The sequence below is a fragment of the Moschus berezovskii genome, chromosome 18 (assembly GCF_049115385.1).
Source record: "Moschus berezovskii isolate FMDL1 chromosome 18, NW_MosBer_1.0, whole genome shotgun sequence".
In the NCBI taxonomy this organism is placed as follows: Eukaryota; Metazoa; Chordata; class Mammalia; order Artiodactyla; family Moschidae; genus Moschus; species Moschus berezovskii.
Genome location: NC_142477.1, coordinates 62,556,979 through 62,581,629, shown reverse-complemented (window position 1 = coordinate 62,581,629; position 24,651 = coordinate 62,556,979). Strand labels below are relative to the sequence as shown.

Genomic DNA, 24,651 nt, shown 5'->3' with positions numbered 1-24,651 from the left:
TCCCCATCTATTTCCCATGAAGTGATGGGACCAGATGCCATGATCTTTGTTTTCTGAATGTTGAGCTTCAAGCCAACCTTTTCACTCTCCTCTTTCACTTTCATCAAGAGGCTTTTTAGCTCCTTTTCACTTTCTGCCATAAGGGTGGTGTCATCTGCATATCTGAGGTTATTGATATTTCTCCTGGCAATCTTGATTCCATCTTGTGCTTCAGTCAAGTGGGCCTTAGAAAGCATCACTACGAACAAAGCTAGTGGAGGTGATGGAATTCCAGTTGAGCTATTTCATATCCTGAAAGATGATGCTGTGAAAGTGCTGCACTCAATATGCCAGCAAATTTGGAAAACTCAGCAGTGGCCACAGGACTGGAAAAGGTCAGTCTTCATTCCAATCCCAAAGAAAGGCAATGACAAGGAATGCTCAAACTACCACACAACTGCACTCATCTCACATGCTAGGAAAATTATGCTCAAAATTCTCCAAGCCAGGCTTCAGCAATATGTGAACCATGAACTTCCAGATGTTCAAGCAGGTTTTAGAAAAGGCAGAGGCACCAGAGATCAAATTGCCAACATCCGCTGGACCATGGAGAAAGCAAGAGAATTTAACTGTATTGTACCATAAATAATAAAATAAGGACAACCACAAGCAAAGCACAATTTTGAACTACAAGCAGTACCAACAGGGTGGTTAAACTTTGATCTGCTCTATGCTTAAATTGGAGAAGGAAATGGCAACTCACTCCAGTATTCTTGCCTGGAGAATTCCATGGACAGAGGAACCTGGTGGGCTACAGCCCATGGGGTCACAAAAAGTTGGACATGACTGAACAACTTTCACTTCACTTATGCTTAAATATGAGCAATTTTATATTTAAAAGCTAGTTATAATTGTTATATTATAATTTATAATTATTAAGCAATTATTTGTCAGTAATAGTTTTAAGCATTCTGCTAAGTATAAGAGTTAAAACTGTGAAACATTCTTTTCTGCTCTACAAAGACACTGTCAAGGGAATGAATAGTTGATTCATAGGCTGGGAGAAAATATTTGCAAAAGGCACATCTGATAAAGGGATGGGAGAGCCTGGTGGGCTGCCATCTGTCGGGTCGCACAGAGTTGGACATGACTGAAGCGACTTAGCAGCAGCAGCAGTAAATAGGTAACCCTTAGTTATGAGGTAATTGATCAGTGGTAAAGAGTCTGCCTGCCAATTCAGGAGACGTGGGTTTGGTCCCTGGGTCTGGAAGATCCCCTGGAGAAGGAAACGGCAACCCACTCTAGTGGGTTGCAAAGTCCCCACTTTCCCAAGTTGGAAACTTGCTTGGAAAATTCCATGGTCTGAGGGGTCTGGTAGGTTAATTCAGGCCTTTGGGTCCTGTTAAGGAGGGACTATAATAAGATTATTATTATAAATGCAAAACTGGTAGGACAAACCTAAACAGCATATTAAAAAGCAGAGAAATCATTTTGCTGACAAATATCCATATAGTTGAAGCTATGGTTTTCCAGTAGTCAAGTACGGATATGAGAGGTGGACAATAAAGAAGGCTGAGTGCAGAAGAACTAATGCTTTTGAACTGTGGTGTTGGAGAAAACTCTTGAGAGTCCCTTGGACTGCAAGGAGATCAAACCAGTGAATTATAAAGGATATCAATCCTGAATATTCACTGGAAGAATTGATGCTGAAGCTGAAGCTCTAAAACTCTGACCACCTGATGCGAAAGGCCAGCTCACTGGAAAAGACCCTGATGCTGAGAAAGATTGAAAGCAAGAGGAGAAGGGGATGACAGAGGATGAGATGGTTGGATGGCATCACTGACAGTGGACATGAGCTTTAGCACACTCAGGGAGATAGTGAAGGACATGGAGTGCTGCATTCCATGGGGTCGCAAAGAGTCAGACACGACTTAGCAACTGAACAACAATGACAAATTATAAATGCAGGGCACAGTTAATTAGATGCACCCAGTGGTATTATGTTTTAAAAGAAGAGGTATTAAAAGGATAGGATATGTGTCCAGCTATCTCACTTAGGTTACTGAAGTCCTTGTTTCCCTACTTAAAATTACATCTCATTATTATGAAAGCTTGATATTTGACTTCACTTTACTCTGTATCAGTTAAAATCTATAAACTATCTTAAAATTGTCTTCAGAGTTTCAATGGCAATGCTTGATTTACACTTCTGCAAGAGGGGCAGAAAGTCTCACTTGCAAGGGACCCTAGATCTCCTAGTGAAACTCATTTTGTACCCATGTGAGCACCCAGAATGGCAACCCACTCCAGTGTTCTTGCCTGGAGAATCCCAGGGACGGGGGAGCCTGGTGGGCTTCCGTCTATGGGGTCACACAGGGTCGGACACGACTGAAGTGACTTAGCAGCAGAGCACCCAGAAACGTTTGTCTATAAGGGGAACAATGCCAGTTAGAGAAAACTTGAGTTTGCTACTACAGCCTGCATTTAACAGAATCTGACTACTTGGACTCAAGAAATACCAGTAAGTCTCAGATTCAACTTTTCAGACCTGGCAGGTTCTCACCCTAGGGAGGTTGCACGGTCTCCTAGTAACTGAATGTCCTATGTGATTCAGGGTCAGAGGAGCTCTGAGTGTTGGGAAAGAGAAGCCAACCAGGAATATCTCATTCAGTACTGATGAATACTTATCTATGTATCCTCTGAATATAAAATTTAACCTGATTTCATACCCTTTCCTAGTGAACTGTTCAGAGTTAAAACCTAGCTTAAGAAGTCCCATTCTCCAACTAAATATGTAGCCTTTTCTAAAACGAGCTTGAACATCTGGAAGTTCACGGTTCACGTTCCGTTGAAGCCTGGCTTGGAGAATTTTAGGCATTACTAGCATGCAGAGTCGGACATGACTGAAGTGACGCAGCAGCAGCAGCAGCATGTGGAGAAGGCAATGGCACCCCACTCCAGTACTCTTGCCTGGAAAATCCCATGGATGGAGAGGCCAGGTAGGCTGCAGTCCATGGGGTCGCTAAGAGTTGGACACAACTGAGCGACTTTCACTTTTCACTTTCATGCACTGGAGAAGGAAATGGCAACCCACTCCAGTGTTCTTGCCTGGAGAATCCCAGGGACGGCAGAGCTTGGTGGCTGCCGTCTATGGGGTTGCACAGAGTCAGACACGACTGAAGCGATTCAGCAGCAGCAGCAGCATGTGAGATGAGTGCAATTGTGCGGTAGTTTGAGCATTCTTTGGCATTGCCTTTCTTTGGGATTGGAATGAAGACTGACCTTTTCCAGTCCCGTGGCCACTGCTGAGTTTTTCAAATTTGCTGGCATACTGAGTGCAGCACTTTCACAGCATCATCTCTCAGGGTTTGAAATAGCTCAACTGGAATTCCATCACCTCTACTAGCTTTGTTCGTAGTGATGCTTCCTAAGGCCCACTTGACTTCACGTTCCAGGATGTCTGGCTCTAGGTGAGTGATCACTCTATTGTGATTATCGTGGTCATGAAGATCTTTTTTGTACAGTTCTTCTGTGTATTCCTGCCACCTCTTCTTAATATCATCTGTTTCTGTTAGGTCCATACCATTTCTGTCCTTTTTTGAGCCCATCTTTGCATGAAATGTTCCCTTGGTATCTCTAATTTTCTAGAGTTGGAGCTAGAGCGCCTGAGACCTAGTTGCAGTGGCAGGACTTCCTCTGACTTAGTGGCAGACATCCTGTTTCCTTTTAACAACACTGAGCTTCTACATGTGTGAGGATCAGTGGTAGACACTACAGTGATTGGAAACGACTTGCTGATCAAACCTGGGGCCTGGCAGTGAAAGTACTGAGTTCTAATCATTGAAGCACCATGGAATTCCCCATACCTGTAAAAGAAGTGTTACTCCAGGCTGAAGGAAAGTGATCTGAGATGGAAAGGTGGATTTGTACAAAGGAACAAAGGTTCTGGAGCAGCAAGCGGTGGCTGTGCGGCACTGGAGTGGCGAGCCGGAGCTGCCCAGAGCTGGAGCTGCTGAGAGGAGATACCCCATGTCCAAGGTCAGAGAAACCCCAGTAAGATGGTGGGTGCTGAGAGAGGGCATCAGAGGGCAGACAGATTGAAACCACAATCACAGAAAACGAACCAATCTAATCACATGGACCACAGCCTTGTCTAACTCAAAGAAACTATGAGCCATGCCGTGTGAGGCCACCCAAGACTGACAGGTCATGGTGGAGAGTTCTGACAAAATGTGGTCCACTGGAGAAGGGAATGGCAAATCACTTCAGTATTCTTGCCTTGAGAACCCAATGAACAGTATGAAAAGGTAATAAGATAGGACACTGAAAGACGAACTCGCCAGGTCGTCTTCGGTAGGTGCCAAATATGCTACTGGAGATCAGTGGAGAAATAACTCCAGAAAGAATGAAGAGATGGAGCCAAAGCAAAACAACACCCAGTTGTGGATGTGGCTGGTGATGGAAGCAAAGTCTGATGCTGTAAAGAGCAATATTGCATAGGAACTTGGAACGTTAGGTCCATGAATCAAGGCAAATTGAAAGTGGTCAAACAGGAGATGGCAAGAGTGAACATGAACATTTCAGGAATCAGTGAACTAAAATGGACTGGAATGGGTGAATTTAACTCAGATGACCATTATATCTACTACTGTGGGCAGGAATCCCTTAGAAGAAATGGAGTAGCCATCATGGTCAACAAAAGAGTCCGAAATGCAGCACTTGGATGTAATCTCAAAAACAACAGAATGATCTCTGTTCATTTCCAAGGCAAACCATTCAATATCACTGTACTCCAAGTCTATGCCCCGATGAGTAATACTGAAGAAGCTGAAGTTGAAGACCTATAAGACCTTTTAGAACACACACCCAAAAAAGATGTTCTTTTCATTAGAGGGGAATGGAATGCAAAAGTAGGAAGTCAAGAAACACCTGGGGTAACAGGCAAATTTGGCCTTGGAGTACAGAAGCTCTATACAGTCAGCAAAAACAAGACCGGGAGTCGACTGTGGCTTGGATCATGAACTCCTTATTGCCAAATTCAGACTTAAATTAAAGAAAGTGGAGAAAACCACTAGACCATTCAAGTATGACCTAAATCAAATCCCTTATGACTATACAGTGGAAGTAAGAAATAGATTTAAGGGACTAGATCTGATAGACAGAGTCCCTGATGAACTATGGAAGGAAGTTCGTGACATTGTTCAGGAGACAGGAATCAAGATCATCCCCAAGAAAAAGAAATGCATAAAAGCAAAATGGCTGTCTGAGGCGGCCTTACAAATAGCTGTGAAAAGAAGAGAAGCAAAAAGCAAAGGAGAAAAGGAAAGATATACCCATTTGAATGTAGAGTTCCAAAGAATAGCAAGGAGAGATAAGAAAGCCTTTCTCAGTGATCAGGGCTATAGTCCATGGGGTCGCAAAGAGTTTGACACAACTGAGTGACTAAGCACACAAGCACAGACACAGTATGATAAAGACAAAGTGCTAAGTACTTTTTATTGTTGTGATGTATACTACTATTATTTTGCATTTAAAGCTACACTTCAATATTTACAAAAATGCTTTTGAAAGCCTATGGATAGAGATATACCAGTGGATCCTCAAAAGGTTATCATAGCATACATCCTCAGCTTTGAAGAATTCATGACTGTCTGTCTTCTGTATGAAAAGAAACAGGACTTCATCCTCCCTGCCCACCATCATATTTAATACTGTATATCTTGGTTTACTTATTTATTTTTAAACACTGTCAAATTAACACATGTCCATGGTTTAAGAAATCCAATGATGTAAAAGAGCATTAAAAAAAAAAAACAAAAACACCAATGAAGGTCTGTTCCACTCCTTCTATCTCCAGCTCCACTCACAACTCCGAGGGACTGTTTTAAATATTCCTGTTTGCTGTTTTTTTTTCCTGGTGTTAACCTCTATAAGTGCAAGGCAGTGTTTTTCAAGATTTGGTTTGCAAAGCACTAGCCATATGTTAAAGGATTTAGGGTGAAATTGAATAAAACTTTTCATAGCTATTATTTTAATGTATATAATAAACTAGAACATCAAATCGGAGAAGGCAATGGCAAGCCACTCCAGTACTCTTGCCTAGAAAATCCCATGGATGGAGGAGCCTGGTAGGCTGCAGTCCGTGGGGTCACTAAGGGTCGGACATGACTGAGCGACTTCACTTTTCACTTTCACACATTGGAGAAGGAAATGGCAACCCACTCCAGTGTTCTTGCCTGGAGAATCCCAGAGACGGGGGAGCCTGGTGGGCTTCCGTCTATGGGGTCACACACAGTCGGACACGACTGAAGTGACTTAGCAGCAGCAGCAGCAGAACATCAAATACATTTACAAATACATTGTTAAAGATGAAGCTGAAATAAGTATATATTTAAAACTATGTTGATATGAAGAAAACCCTTAAGTAAAAAAATAATTCAGGTGGTATGTGGATATAGTGAATATTGAAAAGGTGGTAGGAAAATGACAGAAACCTGAGAAACAATGCTCTAATCATTATGCTTAATTTTCTGTTTCTTTTTTATAATAAAATATTTATTTCCATATATTAAAGCTCAAGAGTGACTACACTAAAAGGCATTATGAAATAGATATGCCTACTAATAAAGAATGAATTTATAGACATATACAATGGAATATTATTACTCAGCCATAAAAAAGAATGAAATAATGCCATTTGCAGAAACATGGATGCAACTAGGGATTATCATACTAAGTGAAGTCAGAAAGAGAAAGACAGATACCATATAATACCACTTACATGTGCAATCTAAAATACGGTACAAATAAACCTATCTGCAAACAGAAACAGACTCACAAACATAGAGGACAGACTTGAAGTTGCCAAGGGGGAGTGGAATATGGGAGGGAAGTTTAGGATTAGCAGATATAAACTATTATATTTTAGGGGATAGATAAACAACAAGGTCCTACTGTACAGCACAGGGAACTATATTCAATATCCTGCGATAAAGCATAATGGAAAAGAATATAAAAATAAAGATCGTCTACATGTATATAACTGAGTCACTTTGTTGTACAGCAGAGATCGGCACAACATTGTAAATCTTTTTTTTATACATCAATAAAAAAAGAATGAGTTTTGATTTCAGAGGCAATGACTATATTGTACAAGATGAATGTAAAAGTGAAAAAGTTGAGGCATGGGTAAATGCAAGAATAAAATCACTATTAGCATATGAATTAACAGTCCAGACTGTTTGGTACAGAATAAGAGAAAGTATGAAATACCCTTAATGGGAACAAAGACAACAGACCAAGACCAATTACAGGCTATTACAGCAGATAAAAAGAGGAGGTGTGATCTCTTGGATGAGCTATATGTCCTGAATAAAGCCCAGCAGGACATCTAAAATTCAGATTGAATCTGGGACAATTTTTCACTGAGTGGGACTGGCCCAAACACTGCAGGGTACCTGTTATTCCTGCCCTGTTGACTAGATACCAGTAGCATCCTCCTATTATTGTGGCAGCCAAAATATTCCTGGTGAAAAATCATAAGCCTGCTTCATACTTAAAATTCTAGATTAGCTTCAACTTTGCTTATTTACTTAGTTAGGGACTTCTTCCCTGGTGGCTCAGGTGGTAAAGCATCTGCCTACAGTGCAGGAGGCCTGGGTTTGATCCCTGAGTCGGGCAGATCCCTTGGAGAAGGAAATGGCAACCCACTCTAGTACTCTTGCCTGGAAAATCCCATGGATGGAGAAGCCTGGTAGGCTATAGTCCAAGGGGTCGCAAAGACTCGGACACGACTGAGCGACTTCACTTTCACTTTCTTTCTTTTCATACACAAGGTGAAGACTCAGCCATTTTATTTTCCCATTTCCAACGGAGTTCACCAGCACTACTGCTTATTAGCACCTAGTTTCACTATGTAAAGGCAGAAGAGTAGTGGCATGGGGTCAGTGGTCTGAAAGGATACAGAGGTTGAATGGAGGAAAATAATGAAAGCAGGCTAGAAATTCTCTTTGTTGAGGTTCGGGTGCATCTGAATGGGTTGAGAGCAGCAAGTGACTTCACAGTTGAGAGTTCAGTTGCACTGACCCTGTGGCTCTCTATGTAATACTTGAGACATCTACATCTTCCATATGACCATAGGCTGGGATTCCTGAAGTCTATAGTAGGGCTCATACAGGGGTCCCCCAGAATCAGTCTGCAGTAGGGGCAATGCCATGCTTGGTTTGAAGGCTTCAGTCATACAATCGATTCAAGAAAATATGATGCCTTCCCTGAAAACAAAACCATGATCTCATTGGCTAAGGGATTCTTTCCCACTCTCTTGGATGACCCCCACTCCATTTAACATTTGTAAGTCATGGCCTTTCCCCTTCCTTGGCCTCCTGATGAAGGTGGCCAGCAGATCCTGTCATGCAGCATGTTTGACATCCCTGAACAGATCTGCTATTGAGGTATTGATGTGGGAGCACCTTGTCTGGAAGAATGAGGCTGTCAGTCAAGAAATGGAAAGGTTCCCCCTAGCCAAAGGTCTTCTTCCTTCATCCTTGAGTCTTTTCCATCTTCTTAGACAAAAGAACTCTTAGTTAATTTGGGGCACATCAGAATTTTTTCCCCATCTCACAAGCAGTCTTAGAATCTTCTATGTGCAAAGCTGATTCTGCTATTTTCCAAACTGACTTTACCATTTTATACTCCTATCAGTAATATATGAGTTTCAATTTTTCCATATCCTTGTCAACACTTTTATTTATCTATCTTCTTAACTACAGCCGTCCTAGTGAGTGTGAAGTGGTATCTCATTGTTTGATTACTGAGCTGGTAAGGCAGGTTTGCAAGCATTCATGCAGTTGATTTGGTATACAAAACTCATTTTATAAACTGATGCTTCTTTGCTGATGGGTCTTTGAATTTTCTTTCAGTTCAGTTCAGTTCAGTTCAGTCGCTCAGTCGTGTCCGACTCTCCACGACCCCATGAATCACAGCACGCCAGGCCTCCCTGTCCATCACCAACTTTAGGGGAAGAAAAATGTGCTACATGTTTTCTTCAGCTTTACTATTAATAAAGTACATACTTTGATCTTATTTGGCCTGTGGTTGAGGTGAGAAGGTGGATACAGAAATTTCCTTCTCTAAGGTTTAGCACACAGCAGTGCACTCAATAAATATCAGCTCTGCTCTCAGTTCAGTTCAGCTGCTCAGTCATGTCCGACTCCTAGCGACCCTATGGACTACAGCACACCAGGCCTCCTTGTCCACCAACATCTCCCGGAGTTTACTCAAACTCATGTCCATTGAGTTGGTGATGCCATCCAACCATCTCATCCTCTGTCATCCCCTTCTCCTCCTGCCCTCAATCCTTCCCAGCATCAGAGTCTTTTCCAATGAGTCAACTCTTTGCATGAGGTGGCCAAAGTATTGGAGTTTCAGCTTCAACATCAGTTCTTCCAGTGAACACCAAGGACTGATTTCCTTTAGGATGGACTGGTTGGATCTCCTTGCAGTCCAAGGGACTCTCAAGAGTCTTCTCCAGCACCACAGTTCAAAAGCATCAATTCTTTGGTGCTCAGCTTTCTTTACAGTCCAACAGCTCTGCTTACTTCTATCATTTTTCCCTTTCTCCTTAGCAGGTATCCATATTTCACATTCATTAGTTTTCCCTTTTTCTATTTGTATCAAAATACTGTATTATATCCCATCTTCACATGGTAATTATGTAAACAAATCCCTGTTCCAATTTTACTGTCTTTAAGAATCAGTTCAGTTCAGTCGCTCAGTCGTGTCCGACTCTCCGCGACCCCATGAATCACAGCACGCCACGCCTCCCTGTCCATCACCAACTCCCGGAGTTCACTCAAATTCATGTCCACAGAGTCGGTGATGCCATCCAGCAATCTCATTCACGGTCATCCCCTTCTCCTCCCGCCCCCAACCTTTCCCAGCATCAGAGTCTTTTCCAGTGAGTCAACTCGTCGCATGAGGTGGCCAAAGTATTGCAGTTTCAGCCTTAGCATCAGTCCTTCCAATGAACATCCAGGACTGATCTCCTTTGGAATGGACTGGTTGGATCTCCTTGCAGTACAAGGGACTTTCAAGAGCCTTCTCCAACACCACAGTTCAAAAGCATCAATTCTTCGGCGATCAGTTTTCTTCACAGTCCAACTCTCACATCCATACATGACCACGGGAAAAACCATAGCCTTGACTAGATGGACCTTTGTTGGCAAATTAATGTCTCTGCTTTTTAATATACTATCTAGGTTGCTCATAACTTTCCTTCCAAGGAGTAAGCGTCTTTTAATTTCATGGCTGCAGTCAGCATCTGCAATGATTTTGGAGCCCAAAAAAATAAAGTCTGACACTGTTTCCACTGTTTCCCCATCTATTTCCCATGAAGTGATGGGACCAGATGCCCTGATCTTTGTTTTCTGAATGTTGAGCTTCAAGCCAACCTTTTAACTCTTCTCTTTCACTTTCATCAAGAGGCTTTTGAGTTCCTCTTCACTTTCTGCCATATGGGTAGTGTCATCTGCATATCTGAGGTTATTGATATTTCTCCCAGCAATCTTGATTCCAGCTTGTGCTTCTTCCAGCCCAGTGTTCCTCATGATGTACTCTGCATATAAGTTAAATAAGCAAGGTGACAATATACAGCCTTGACGTACTTCTTTTCCTAATTGGAACCAGTCTGTTGTTCCATGTACGGTTCTTACTGTTGCTTCCTGACCTGCATACAGGTTTCTCAAGAGGCAGTCAGGTGGTCTGGTATGCCCATCTCTTTCAGAATTTTCCACAGTTTATTGGGATCCACGCAGTCAAAGGCTTTGGCATAGTCAATGAAGCAGAAATAGATATTTTTCTGGAACTCTATTGCTTTCTCCATGATCCAGTGGATGTTGGCAATTTGATCTCTAGTGCCTCTGCCTTTTCTAAACCTGCTTGAACATCTGGGAGTTCACGGTTCATATATTGCTGAAGCCTGGCTTGGAGAATTTTGAGCATGATTTTACTAGCATGTGAGATGAGTGCAATTGTGCGGTAGTTTGAGCATTATTTGGCATTGCCTTTCTTTCGGATTGGAATGAAGACTGACCTTTTCCAGTCCTGTGGCCACTGCTGAGTTTTCCAAATTTGCTCGCATATTGAATGCAGCACTTTCTCAGCATCATCTTTCAAGATTTGAAACAGCTCAACTGGAATTCCATCACCTCCACTAGCTTTGTTCGTAGTGATGCTTTCTAAGGCCCACTTGACTTCACATTCCAAGATGTCTGGCTCTAGGTCAGTGATCACATTATCATGACTATCTTGTTCTTGAAGATATTTTTTGTACAGTTCTTCTGTGTATTCTTGCCACCTCTTCTTAATATCTTCTGCTTCTGTTAGGTCCATACCATTTCTGTCCTTTATCGAGCCCATCTTTGCATGAAATGTTCCCTTGGAATCTTTAATTTTCTTGAAGAGATCTCTTGCTTTTCCTATTCTGTTGTTTTCCTCTATTTCTTTGCATTGATCACTGAGGAAGGCTTTCTTATCTCTCCTTGCTATTCTTTGGAACTCTGCATTCAGATGCTTATATCTTTCCTTTTCTCCTTTGCTTTTCGCTTCTCTTCTTTTCACAGCTATTTGTAAGGCCTCCTCAGACAGCCATTTTGCTTTTTTGCATTTCTTTTCCATGGGGATGGTCTTGGTCCCTCTCTCCTGTACAATGTCACGAACATCCGTCCATAGTTCATCAGGCACTCTGTCTATCAGATCTAGTCCCTTAAATCTATTTCTCACTCCCACTGTATAATCATAAGGGATTTGATTTAGGTCATATCTGAATGGTCTAGTGGTTTTCCCTACTTTCTTCAATTTAAGTCTGAATTTGGCAATAAGGAGTTCATGATCTGAGCCACAGTCAGCTCCTGGTCTTGTTTTTGCTAACTGTATAGAGCTTCTCCATCTTTGGCTGCAAAGAATATAATCAATCTGATTTCGGTGTTGACCATCTGGTGATGTCATGTGTAGAGTCTTCTCTTGTGCTGTTGGAAGAGGGTGTTTGCTATGACCAGTGCGTTCTCTTGACAAAACTCTATTAGCCTTTGCCCTGCTTCATTTCGTGCTTCAAGGCCAAATTTGCCTGTTACTCCAGATGGGACTTCCCTGGTGGCTCAGATGGTAAAGCGTCTGCCTACAATGCGGGAGACCCAGGTTCGATCCCTGGTTCGGGAAGATCCCCTGGAGAAGGAAATGGCAACCCAGTCCAGTATTCTTGCCTGGAGAATCCCATGAATGGAGGAGCCTGGTGGGCTACAATCCATGGGGTCGCAAAGAGTCGGACACGACTGAGCGACTTCACTTCACTTCACTTCACCAGATGTTTCTTGACTTCCTACTTTTGCATTCCAGTCCCCTATAATGAAAAGGACATCTTTTTTGGGTGTTAGTTCTAAAAGTTCTTTAAGAATAAAGACCTTAAAAACAACAAGAAGGTTTAGAAGATTTGGAGTTTGAGGGAAAGGCATTGTAGTTATCTCAGATATTTATAGATTTATTCTTTGAGACTCCAGAGGAAAAAACAAAGGTAGAAGGATGAGAAGAAATAGATGTTAGACTTGAGGAATAAATAATCAATAGGGCTGCTCCAAATTTTAATGGAATGTCCTTGACACTGGAGATGTCCAAGTAAAGACTGAAAATCTAGTTAGGTTGCTTTAGAAAAGATCTCAGCATTAAATAGAGGAGTAGAGATGAGGAACTGGTTTCATCTCTGATTCTACGATTTTAACAAAGTTCTAACGAGTTGGCAAGCACTCTTCTATAAACTGGAGAGTAACGAATTATGCTATATATGATTTTCAATAATTTTCTCACAATAATTCATAAAATACCTTTAGAACTGGAACAAAGAGGTAGTCAAAATAATTAGGCAATCATGTTAATGAAAGAAAACAATTACCTGTCTGAAAAAAGACTCTGGAAATAATTGTCCGACACAACGGGCAGGGAGTGCTTGCAGGATTGTCTTTGGCAAGGGTCCGTAAGCAGGGCTCACAGAAGATGTGGTGGCAAGGGTAACACATGTAGGGGTTGAAATAAACATCCAGACACACTGCACAGATGTAGCTCTCCTTTTCTTCGGCATATTCATTGTCATCATCTGTACTCATGTCATTATCCAAAGTCTGCAAAATATAAGCAAAAACAATTTCTCTTATTTCAGTACGAGACTGGTTTCCTTGAGAAATTGAGAAACTGATTTCATATTTTGTTACAGTGAATGAAAATATTTATGAGAAGCAGGTATATCTGTTTTTGTGCATAATCAGTGACAGAAATGCTACTTTGCAAAGTGAGAAGAAACTGGAAACGTACATGAAAAAACCAGAAGTCTTAATTATTCATTTTAGTATTTTTATATAATGGTAAATGTTAAAGTACAGTACCTGAAGACACTAAGTAAACCTGTATCTCTATTTAACCAGAATTAGTTAAGTAAGTGTTAGGTCCCAGGATGACAGATTCCCAATCTATCCCACTCCCACCACAGCAAACAGGCTACTGTCACAAGAGTACCAGTCTTATATGGGCATTTGCCACATGAATAGACCTGAGGGCTTCTGTTAGGTCCATTCTGTCCTTTATTGAGCCCATCTTTGCATGAAATGTTCCCTTGGTATCTCTAATTTTCTTGAAGCAATCTCTAGTCTTTTCTATTCTATTGTTTTTTTCTATTTCTTTGCATTGATTACTGAGGAATGCTTTCTTATCTCTCCTTGCTATTCTTTGGAACTCTACATTCAAATGGGTATATCATTCCTTTTCTCCTTTGTCTGAAGCTGAAACTCCAATACTTTGGCCACCTGATGTGAAGAACTGACTCATTTGAAAAGATCCTGATGCTGGGAAACATTGAAGGCAGGAGGAGAAGGGGATGAGCTGGTTGGATGGCATCACAGACTTGATGGACATGAGTTTGAGCAAGCTCTGGGAGCTGGTGATGGACAGGGAAGCCTGGCATGCTGCAGTACATGGGGTTGCAAAGAGCGGGACACAACTGAGCGACTGAACTGAACTGAACTGAAACGTGAAGGCAAGAGGAAGTCAAACTTCAGCTTCACACTACACAGGCAGCATTCTTTATTCCACATTGTTGCATCTTCCTGGACCTCAGAGACAATAAAAGGCCAAAGCCCAAGGTATGTCAGGAAAGAGATATTGCAAAGAAACCTGTAGTAATTCTGGGATCAGCCTTACAGCTGGAAAATACTAGCCTGCTCCTCTCTCCCAACTAGAATAGTTAAGAAAGAGGCTATTAACAGGTAGCTAGGAAAGAGGCACTCAGGTTAGCAGCACAGAGTCTGGTGGCACAATTCCTGTTACTTAACATCACAGTGTCCTCATCTGTGAAGGTGCTATGTGAGAATTAAATGAGGTAATCCACATAAAGCATTGAGCTCAGCACAGCCTGGCATACAACAAATATTCAATAAATATTATCCACAGCCATCCTTCCCTCCTACCTTTCTCACAGGCCCAGTAGTTTTGGTTAGAGCCTTGGGAAATATTCCTTAAACAAGGTCTGGCCTCAGTCCACTGAGGCAAATGCTTTTCTCCTCACTTTGATGAAAGTGAAAAATGGAGATCAACGATTAATATTTGAGTAGCCTTTGGGCTTTCTAAATATTTTTAGGTAACATGAAATGTAAAAGTTACAGAAAAGAGACAAACAGAGCCTTGAAAATACAGAAAAGCCTTTAACTGTATAAACTGCTACTTGATTTATCCAGATGGCCTTACTTCCTGTTAGCCTCTTTCTGCCACCTGTAGGTAATTTCTCTCTTTATGAAGGACACATTCAAGTTGTTAGCTCATTTTTTAAATTGGCTTTCTGATTTTTCTTATAAACATGTAAGTATTTTTACTTAACCTGGTTACTTGTTATTGGTTAGATGTGTTGCAAATATTTTTTCCTTTCTTCTGGTTTGCCTTTTCACACTTCTCATGGTATCTTTTGATGAAATGAAGTTCTTATTTTAAAGAACATTTTTCTTTTATGGTTAGTAATTTTTGTGTCTTATCTAAGAACACTTACCTTTTCCCAAGGTCATTAACAGAGTATTATTTCGCATTTAATAATATTTAATCATCTGCCTAAAATTGATTTTCAGTATGCTGTATATCAGGAGTAAATTTCATTTTAACTTTTATTTACTTATTAATTGGTATAACCATTTCAAAGACCTTACTCTCCCTCCACTGTTCTAAAGTGCCGCATTGTTATTAAGAGGCCAAATATGTTGACTTCTATTTTGTTCCATTATGTTATTGTCTATTCCTATGCCATAATCATACCTTGTAGCTCAGCTGGTAAAGAATCTGCCTGCAATGTGGGAGACATGGGTTCAATCCCTGGGTTGGGACGATCCCCTGAAGAAGGATATGGCTACCCACTCCAGTATTCTGGCCTGGGGAATCCCATCATCTGTATAGTCCATGAGGTCACAAACAGTCGGATATGACTGAGCGGCTTTCACTTATTGTGGCCTTATAATAAGCCTCAATATCTGGTAAAGGAAGTCCTTTCATCTTAAAGTCCTTTCTGGCAAACCTAGGATGCTTTCCTAACTTAGCTTCACTACTCTTTCAGCAGCATTTCATAAGTAGACCAGGACCTCTTTTTTGCCACCTACTTGATGCTGCCTTCTTACATTTGGAATAAGATGAGACTTCTTACAATGCTCTATAGAACTCTGCAGGATCCAGTTCCAGCCTTCATTTTTATCCTCTATATTGAGCTACGTTCCAATTCACTGATCTTCTGGCTCAAAACACACATTGAACACTTTCTCACGCTAAGGCCTTAAGAGATGATGCTTTCTTTCTCTTAAAAAGTGCTTACTCCATGTGGATGATTACAAAATAAAATTCTCCTATCTCTCTATACACACCTATATGCATTTCATCAAGATGCAGAGATCAGTTTTCTCCACTCTGAATTTGGGCTCTGCCATGTGACTTGCTTTGGTCAATGGAATGTAAACAAATGTGATGCAAGTAAAGGCTTAAAAAAAGCTTGTGCACTGGAATAGTCCTCTCCTGCTGATCTTGGGAACTCACAAGTCCCACGATGTGAACAAGCCTAGGCTAGCCTGCTGAATAGTAAGTGACATATGGTCCAGCTGCCTCCATTGTGACTGCTGACAACATCCAACCACCAGACATGTGTGGGTATAGCCAATAATTGTCGCCTAATTGCAAATGTACTGGTGAGCCCAGATGATATGTGGATCAGAGAGAAACCATTATAGCTGAGCCCCAGCCCCAACTGCCATCTCAGAGTGAATATAGGCTGTTGTTTTAAACAACTAAATTTGCTTTGTTACATAACAAAAATTAGTTGACACATTCTTGTCTACACATGGCTCAATTTACCTCATTTTAAAAATCTTAAACATCAACTTCCCCAAAGGATTTCACTGCTAGTCTATCTGAAGTTGTTCTCTGTCACTACCACTTAGTTGCTTCCTCATAATTTTTATTTGCCTATTTTTCTATTAAAATTTACTTTTTAAATTAAAAAGTAAATTTTAATTTAAAATTAAAATTAAAAATACATTTCTATTAAAATTTATTTTAAAATTTAAAATCCTCCCAACCCAGGGATCAAACTGAGGTCTCTTGCATTGTGGGCAGATTCTTTACCATCTGAGCCACCAGGGAAGCCTGAGAATACTGGAATGGGTTATCTATTCCTTCTCTAGGGGAGTTTTCCAACTCAGGAATCAAACCAGGGTCTCCTGCATTGCAGGAAGATTCTTTACCAGCTGAGAAATATAAATCCCTCCTTAAGAATCCAAACAGACTGCACACATAGAAGATGGATGATACTTAGCTGAGAGCAGTTCATGTAAAGAGACAGAGATTTTAACTGATTGGAAGCTCAACATATGATGCAGCTACTTAAAAAGTGGGTTGATGTTCCTACCACTGTATATGATCACACCATATTTGCAGCTACTTTGAGGGCCCCAGACAAACTATAGTTATCCACAGAAATACCCTGAAGGCTAGGGCAGTATGACTTCTGAAAGTTTCTCATACAAAGTGTTTTTAAAAGACTGAGGATATTCACTCAGAAAAATATTAACAGGAGATCAGATATTCAAGTATTTGTGAAAGAGAGATCATAATTTTTCTCTGGTGTAGTTCTTATGATTAGATCTAAAATGGAATGAAAGTTATGAGAACGCTGACAAAAATAGAAAATGAAAGAAATATCTATTCATCAACCAAAGTGATATAACACCAGCATAAAATGTTCAATCTTAAATAGTATGTTTTCCATAGAGCTAAACATTTACCTGATGTTTCCTACCAAATTGTTTGGGACTTAGAAATAAGGTGACCAACGTTGTACATATTAACTAATCTCTTTAGCACTAAACCCTTACAAAGTAGATACTATTGTTATCATCATTTTCCATATCAAAGGAAAGTGAAATATAGACAGCTCACTTACTGAAACTATGAGTGGAATTTCAACCCAGCCAATATAGATTTGAAGCAACACTCTTTATCACCACATTCTTAAGTGAGTTACTATACTTTGAATAGTCCCAGCAAATAATAAAAGTTAACTGATGATGATAATGATGTATGTAAAGAGGAAATGAAATTTAGATAGGATTTATAGGGAAGTTAGAATTATCAAGACACCATCACCATAATCCACAAATGAATATAATAGGTGTTCAATTGCCCAACTGCTTTTGGCCCCATAGAAATTATCCTACAAAGTCAACCAAATATATTCAGTCTCTCATGTTCCTCTCCAGGGGCTTCAAGTCAAAGATAGTGAGATAATAAACAGATAAATAATACAAACAACCTTTAAAAATTCTGCAAAAAATTAGTAGGTCAAAAGTTTTTGTTAATAATAAAGACAAAGCAGCAGTGACATTTAGTTTATTTACAATTATTGTGATTACTGGTATATTTGTTTTTATTTCCTGATTTTTTTTTTTCCAAGAAGTAACAGTAGGGCAGTAGTATAAAGCCAATCTTGCTGGACTCTGCCACTGCAGTGTGTAGTAGTAACCTTATGCAAGTTACTTTATTCCCTGGGGTCTCACTTCCCTCATTTGTAAGATACCTAGCTCACAGAGCTGTTGAAAGCATTAAGAGAATTAATATATACAAAGCATTCAGAACAGTACCTGGAATATAAAAAGTGCTATCCAAGTGTTTGCTGTTATTAAATCCTGTCTCCTTTTTTCTAATAATTAATCTTAACTTTTAACAAAAAGAGTTGAAGTTTAACGTTAATGATTTCACTTTTCTGAATGAGACCTATGAATTGAATGCATTTTACTCCCCACTCAAAAACACAAACATAGCTTATATCTTATTATCTGAATTTTATTTCTAAACTGTTAATTGCTTAAACATACTATGCCTCTACTTTGTCAGTACATTCTTTAAATCAATTAGTCTATATTTAACTATGCTTTATTATCTGCTTATTTTTATTCTTCAGCTTATTTAACACTGTTTTCTTGTATCCCTTATTGTCCTCTCTCTTGAATTAATTTTTTGTTTTATTGTAATCTGTCCTTGAGAATTTCTTTTTTATTCAGGAAATGTATGTGAATGGTAAACTGTATGTTCTGGAAGTTTCCTCTGTATTCACATTTGAATTTTATCTGAGTATAGTCCTAGATAACAAAAATTTTTTTTAACTCAAAACTTTGAAGATAGAGAGAGGAGACCAAAAGCAGAGTAGGGAGACCTCATGCTCTACTTTTCCCATGGGCACACCACCAAAATTACAACTATTTATAGAACAACTATTGATGAGGATGACCTGAAGACCAACAGGAAATATTTCTAAAGGTTAAAAAGAAGGAATCACAATGAGATAGGTAGGAGGGGCAGAGATGCAATATAATCAAGACCCACACCCTGGGGTAGGTGACCCATAGAGGGAAGAATCAATTGCAGAGGTTCTCCCCAAGGTTCAAGGGATCCCAGCCTCACCCAGAGCTCCCCAGTCCTAGGTACTGCATGGGGAAAGAAGCCTCCAGATTGTCTGGCTTTGAAAGCCAGTGGGATTTATATATGGGAGAGCTATAGGGTAGTAAGAAACAGAGATTATGCTCTTAAAGGGTACACACAAATTCTCACAGGCTCTGAGACCCTGTGCAGAGTAAGTAATTTGAAAGGAGACCAGGTCAGACCCATTTGCTAATCTTGGAGAGCCTCTCAAAGAGGTGGAGGCATCTAAGACCCTCCCTGGGAACACAGACACTGACAGCAACCTTTTGGGGGAGCTCCTTCATGCTTGCAAGTATCACTTTGGAGTCCTGCCTCTAGCCACTGGCCCTGGGATCCAGCCCTGCTAACCTTCCAGTTGGTATCAGTTCTGGCAAACCCCAGGCAGGGGAGCCAGTCAAGAGGGGATGTAGCCCTGTCCACCAGCCAGTTGGACACCAGTCCCAGGATCCCCCACAACCCTCAGCAAGCTTCCCTGGGACATAACACTGCCCAAAAGTAGGCCAAGGCCAGCCTCAGAACCCCCAGGCCTGAAGTCAATTGCAGAAGGACCTGGCTCTGTCCATTAGCAGACTGGCACAAGCCCCTAGACCTTTGGCATCTGCAGCTAGCTATCCTGCAATCCAACTCTTTGGCCCTGCTCACAAATAGGTCATCATCAGCCCTGGGATTCCTGGCACCTACAACCAGTCATGCTAGGGCCTTACCCTGGTAACCAGTTCTGGTGACCAGAGGGAAGTGAGATGCTGGGCCCCATAGGAAATCTCCTACAAAAGGCCATTACTCCAAGATCAGGAAATGTAACCAACCTACCTAATACCTACAAATAAATGCAAGACTGAGACAAAATGAGGTGAAAAAGGGTCACATGAAGGAATGAAAACACTAGATGAAGAAAGAAATGAAGTGGAGATAAGCAGTCTACCCAATAAAAGTTCAAAGTAATGATCATAAAAATGCTCAACTAACTTGGGAGAAGACTGGATGAACACAGTGAGAAGTTTAACAAAGCATTAGGAAATACACTAGAGGTAACTGACAGTGGATTAGATGATGCAGAGGAACAGATCAGTGAAGACTGGTGGAAACCACTGAAACTAAAAAGAATAAAAAAGAAATGACATTTTAAGAGACCTCTGGAAAAACATCAAGCATACTAACATTCATATTATAGAGATCCTAGAAAGACAAAGGAAGGAGAAAGGAATAGAGAACATATATGAGATACAATAGTTAAAAACAAACAAACAAAAACAAACCCTAACCTGGGAAAGGAAACAGACATTCAGGTCTAGGAAGCACAGAGAGTCTCAAACAAGATCAACTGAAAGAGGACCACACCAAGACACACTGTAATTAAAACGGCAAAAATTAAGGATAAAAAGAGAATATGAAAAATATGAAAGGGAAAAGCAACAAGTTACTTTAACTCCCATAAGGCTACCAGCTGACTTCAGAGTAACTCTGCAGGCCAGAAGGAAGTAGCATAATATACTTAAAATATTATACAAAGACACACTACATAATGATAAAGGAATCAATTCAACAAAAAGATATAACAATTGTAAATACATACACACCCAACCTAAGAGTACTTAAATAATACAGCAAATATTACCAAACACAAATAGAGAAAGTGACATTAATACAATAATAGTAGAGGACTTTCATACCCCAATTACATCAATAGATTATCCAGACAGAATCAAAGAGGAAACACTGAGCTTAAATGACATATTAATCAGATTGATTTAATAGCTACAGACAGAGCATTCCATTCAAAAGCAGAAAAATATACACTCTTTTCAAGTGCACATTCTCTGGGATAGATCACATGCTAGGCCACAAACAAGTCATAGTAAATTTTAGAAGACTGAAATTATATCAGGCATTTTTTCTGAACACAGAAGTATAAGTCTGGAAACTAACCATAAAACAAAAATTGAAAAAAAACAAGCACGTGGATGTTAAACAATATGCTACTTAACAACCAATGGGTCACTGACAAAATTAAAGAAAAAAAAAATACCTGGAGACAAATGAAAACAAATACATAATGAACCAAAATTCATGAGACATAGCCAACCAGTCCTAAAAGAGGCATTTATAGCAATACAAATTACCTCAGAAAAGAAAAAGAAGACTAACCATATGCTTAGAGGCTCTATAAAAAGAAAAACAAAACACAAAGGGAGAAGAAGGAAGTACTGAAGGTCAGAGTAGATGTAAATGAAACAGAGGCCAAAAAAATAAAAAGGAAAGATCCATGAAGCTGAGAGCTGGTTCTCTGTAAAGACTACAATAATTGATAAATCTTTAGTTAGAATCATCTTGAAAAAAAGAGGAAAGACCCAAATCATAAACAAAAAGGGAAAATTATGATTAATACCACAGAAATACAAAAGATTATAAGAGACTACACAAAAAATTACATGCCAATAAAATGAGCAACCTAGAAGAAATAGATACATTTGTAGAAATGTACAAAATATGAACAGGCCCTTTTCAATAATGAACTTAAATCAGTGTTGATAATTAAAAAACTCCCCCAAACAAAAGTTCAGGACCAGATGACTTCACAGTTAAGTTCAAACATTTCAAGAATGGTTAACACCAATCTTTCTCAAATTATCCCCAAAAATTGAAGAGGAAGAAACATTTATGAAATCATCACTCTGGTATCAAAACCAAAGACACCAAAAAAAGAGAAAATTGCAGGCCACTATCACTGATGAACAGAGATGCAAAACATCCTCAACAGAACATAAGCAATTCAATTTCAACAATACATTAAAAGAATCATCAAAGATTGAGGGCAAAGAGGAGAAAAGGGTGACTGAGAATAAGATGGTTGGATGCCATCACTGACTCAATGGGCATGAGTTTGAGCAAACTCCAGGAGATAGTGAAGAACAAGGAAGCCTGGCATGCTGCAGTTCATGGAGTCACAGAGCGTCCGACATGACTTGGCAACTGAATAGCAATACCATGATCAAGTGGAATTTATCCCAGGGATACAAGGACAGTATAATATCCACAAATCAGTGTGATACACCACCTAATAAACTGAAGAATAAAAACCATATGACAATCTCAAGAGATGCAGAAAAAGATTGTAACAAAATCCAACATCTATTTATGATAAAAACTCTTCAGAACTGGATACAGAGGAAATATATCTCAATATGATAAAGGCCATATATGATACGCCTACTGCTAACATCATACTCAATGATGAAAAGCTGAAAGTATTTCTTTTAAGATTGGGAATAAGACAAGGACACCCACTTTCCAAAGAAGACAAACAGATGGAGGAAAGACACATAATCATCAGTGAAATACAAATCAAAATTTAATAAGATCACCTCACACTTGTCATAATAATTATTATCAGAAAGATTGTAACAAGTGTTGGTGAGGATATGGAGAAAAGGGAACTCTCGTGCACTATTGGTGGGATTGCAATTGGTGCAGATGCTGTGGAAGAGAGAACAAAGGTTCCTCAAAAAATTAAAAATAAAGCTATGATCCAGCAATTCTACTTCTGGGTAGCGTTCCAAAGGAAATGAAAACAATAAGTTTGTAGTGTTTTCAGGAAACACAAGAGTACTTTCAGTTCAGTTCAGTTCAGTCGCTCAGTCGTGTCTGACTCTTTGCGACCCCATGAATCACAGCACGCCAGGCCTCCCTGTCCAAAACCAACTCCCGGAGTTCACTCAAACTCATGTCCATCGAGTCGGTGATGCCATCCAGCCATCTCATTCTCTGTTGTCCCCTTCTCCTCCCGTCCCCAATCCCTCCCAGCATCAGACTCTTTTCCAGTGAGTCAACTCATCGCATGAGGTGGCCAAAGTATTGGAGTTTCAGCTTCAGTATCAGTTTTTCCAATGAACACCCAGGATTGATCTCCTTTAGAATGGACTGGTTGGATCTCCTTGCAGTCCAAGAGACTCTCAAGAGTCTTCTCCAGCACCACAGTTCAAAAGCATCAATTCTTCGGCAATCAGCTTTCTTCATAGTCCAACTCTCACATCCATACATGGCCACGGGAAAAACCATAGCCTTGACTAGACGGACCTTGGTTGGCAAAGTAATGTCTCTGCTTTTTAATATACTATTTATGTTGGTCATAACTTTTCTTCCAAGGAGTAAGCATCTTTTAATTTCCTGGCTGCAATCAGCATCTACAGTGATTTTGGAGCCCCCCAAAATAAAGTCCGACACTGTTTCTACTGTTTCCCCATCTATTTCCCATGAAGTGATGGGACTAGATGCCATGATCTTCGTTTTCTGAATGTTGAGCTTCAAGCCAACCTTTTCACTCTCGTCTTTCACTTTCATCAAGAGGCTTTTGAGTTCCTCTTCACTTTCTACCATAAGGGTGGTGTCATCTGCATATCTGAGGTTATTGATATTTCTCCCAGCAATCTTGATGCCAGCTTGTGCTTCTTCCAGCCCTGCGTTCCTCATGATGTACTCTGCTGCTGCTACTGCTGCTGCTGCTGCTAAGTCACTTCAGTCGTGTCCGACTCTGTGTGACCCCACAGACGGAAGCCCACCAGGCTCCCCCGTCCCTGGGATTCTCCAGGCAAGAACACTGGAGTGGGTTGCCATTTCCTTCTCCAATGTGTGAAAAGTGAAAGTGAAGTCGCTCAGTCGAGTCCGACACTTAGCGACCCCACGGACTGCAGCCTACCAGGCTCCTCCATCCATGGGATTTTCTAGGCAATAGTACTGGAGTGGCTTGCCATTGCCTTCTCCGGATATACTCTGCATATAAGTTAAATAAGCAGGGTGACAATATACAACCTTGATGTACTTCTTTTCCTATTTGGAACCAGTCTGTTGTTCCAAAATTAAAGATATCAAGGGAACATTTCATGCAAAGATGGGCTCGATAAAGGACAGAAATGGTATGGACCTAACAGAAGCAGAAGATATTAAGAAGAGGTGGCAAGAATACACAGAAAAACTGTTCAAAGAAGATCTTCATGATGAAGATAATCACGATGGCGTGATCACTCACCTGGAGCAAGACATCTTGGAATGTGAAGTCAAGTGGGCCTTAGAGAGCATCACTACATCACTACGAACAAAGCTAGTGGAGGAGATGGAATTCCAATTGAGCTATTGCAAATCCTGAAAGATGATGCTGTGAAAGTACTGCACTCAATATGCCAGCAAATTTGTAAAACTCAGCAGTGGCCACAGGACTGGAAAAGGTCAGTCTTCATTCCAATCCCAAAGAAAGGCAATGCCAAAGAATGCTCAAATTACTGCACAAAAGTACTTTAGGAAACACTAAAACACTTTTAGGAAAAGATATGTGCACCCCGGTGTTCACTGCAGCATTATTCATAATAGCCAAGATATGGAAGCAACCTAAGTGCCCATCAATAGATGAATATAGAAGATGTGGTTCAGTTCAGTTCAGTCGCTCAGTTGTGTCCAACTCTTTGCGACCCCATGAATCAGAGCACGCCAGGCCCCCCTGTCCATCATCAACTCCCGGAGTTCACTCAAACTCATGTCCATCGAGTCGGTGATGCCATCCAGCCATCTCATTCTCTGTCGTTCCCTTCTCCTCCCTCCCCCAACCTTTCCCAGCATCAGACTCTTTTCTAGTGAGTCAACTCG

General features: G+C 40.4%; 1 protein-coding gene across 2 annotated transcripts in view; it reads right to left on the bottom strand.

Annotated features, from left to right (window-relative positions):
* RNF180 (ring finger protein 180) overlaps nt 1-24,651 on the bottom strand; it is a 306,778-nt gene that overhangs the window by 66,935 nt on the left and 215,192 nt on the right. For both annotated transcript variants that reach the window (XM_055422004.1, XM_055422005.1), the window contains one exon: nt 12,920-13,145. In XM_055422004.1, the coding sequence (XP_055277979.1) occupies nt 12,920-13,145 (226 nt within the window). The remainder of the gene's footprint in view (nt 1-12,919; nt 13,146-24,651) is intronic.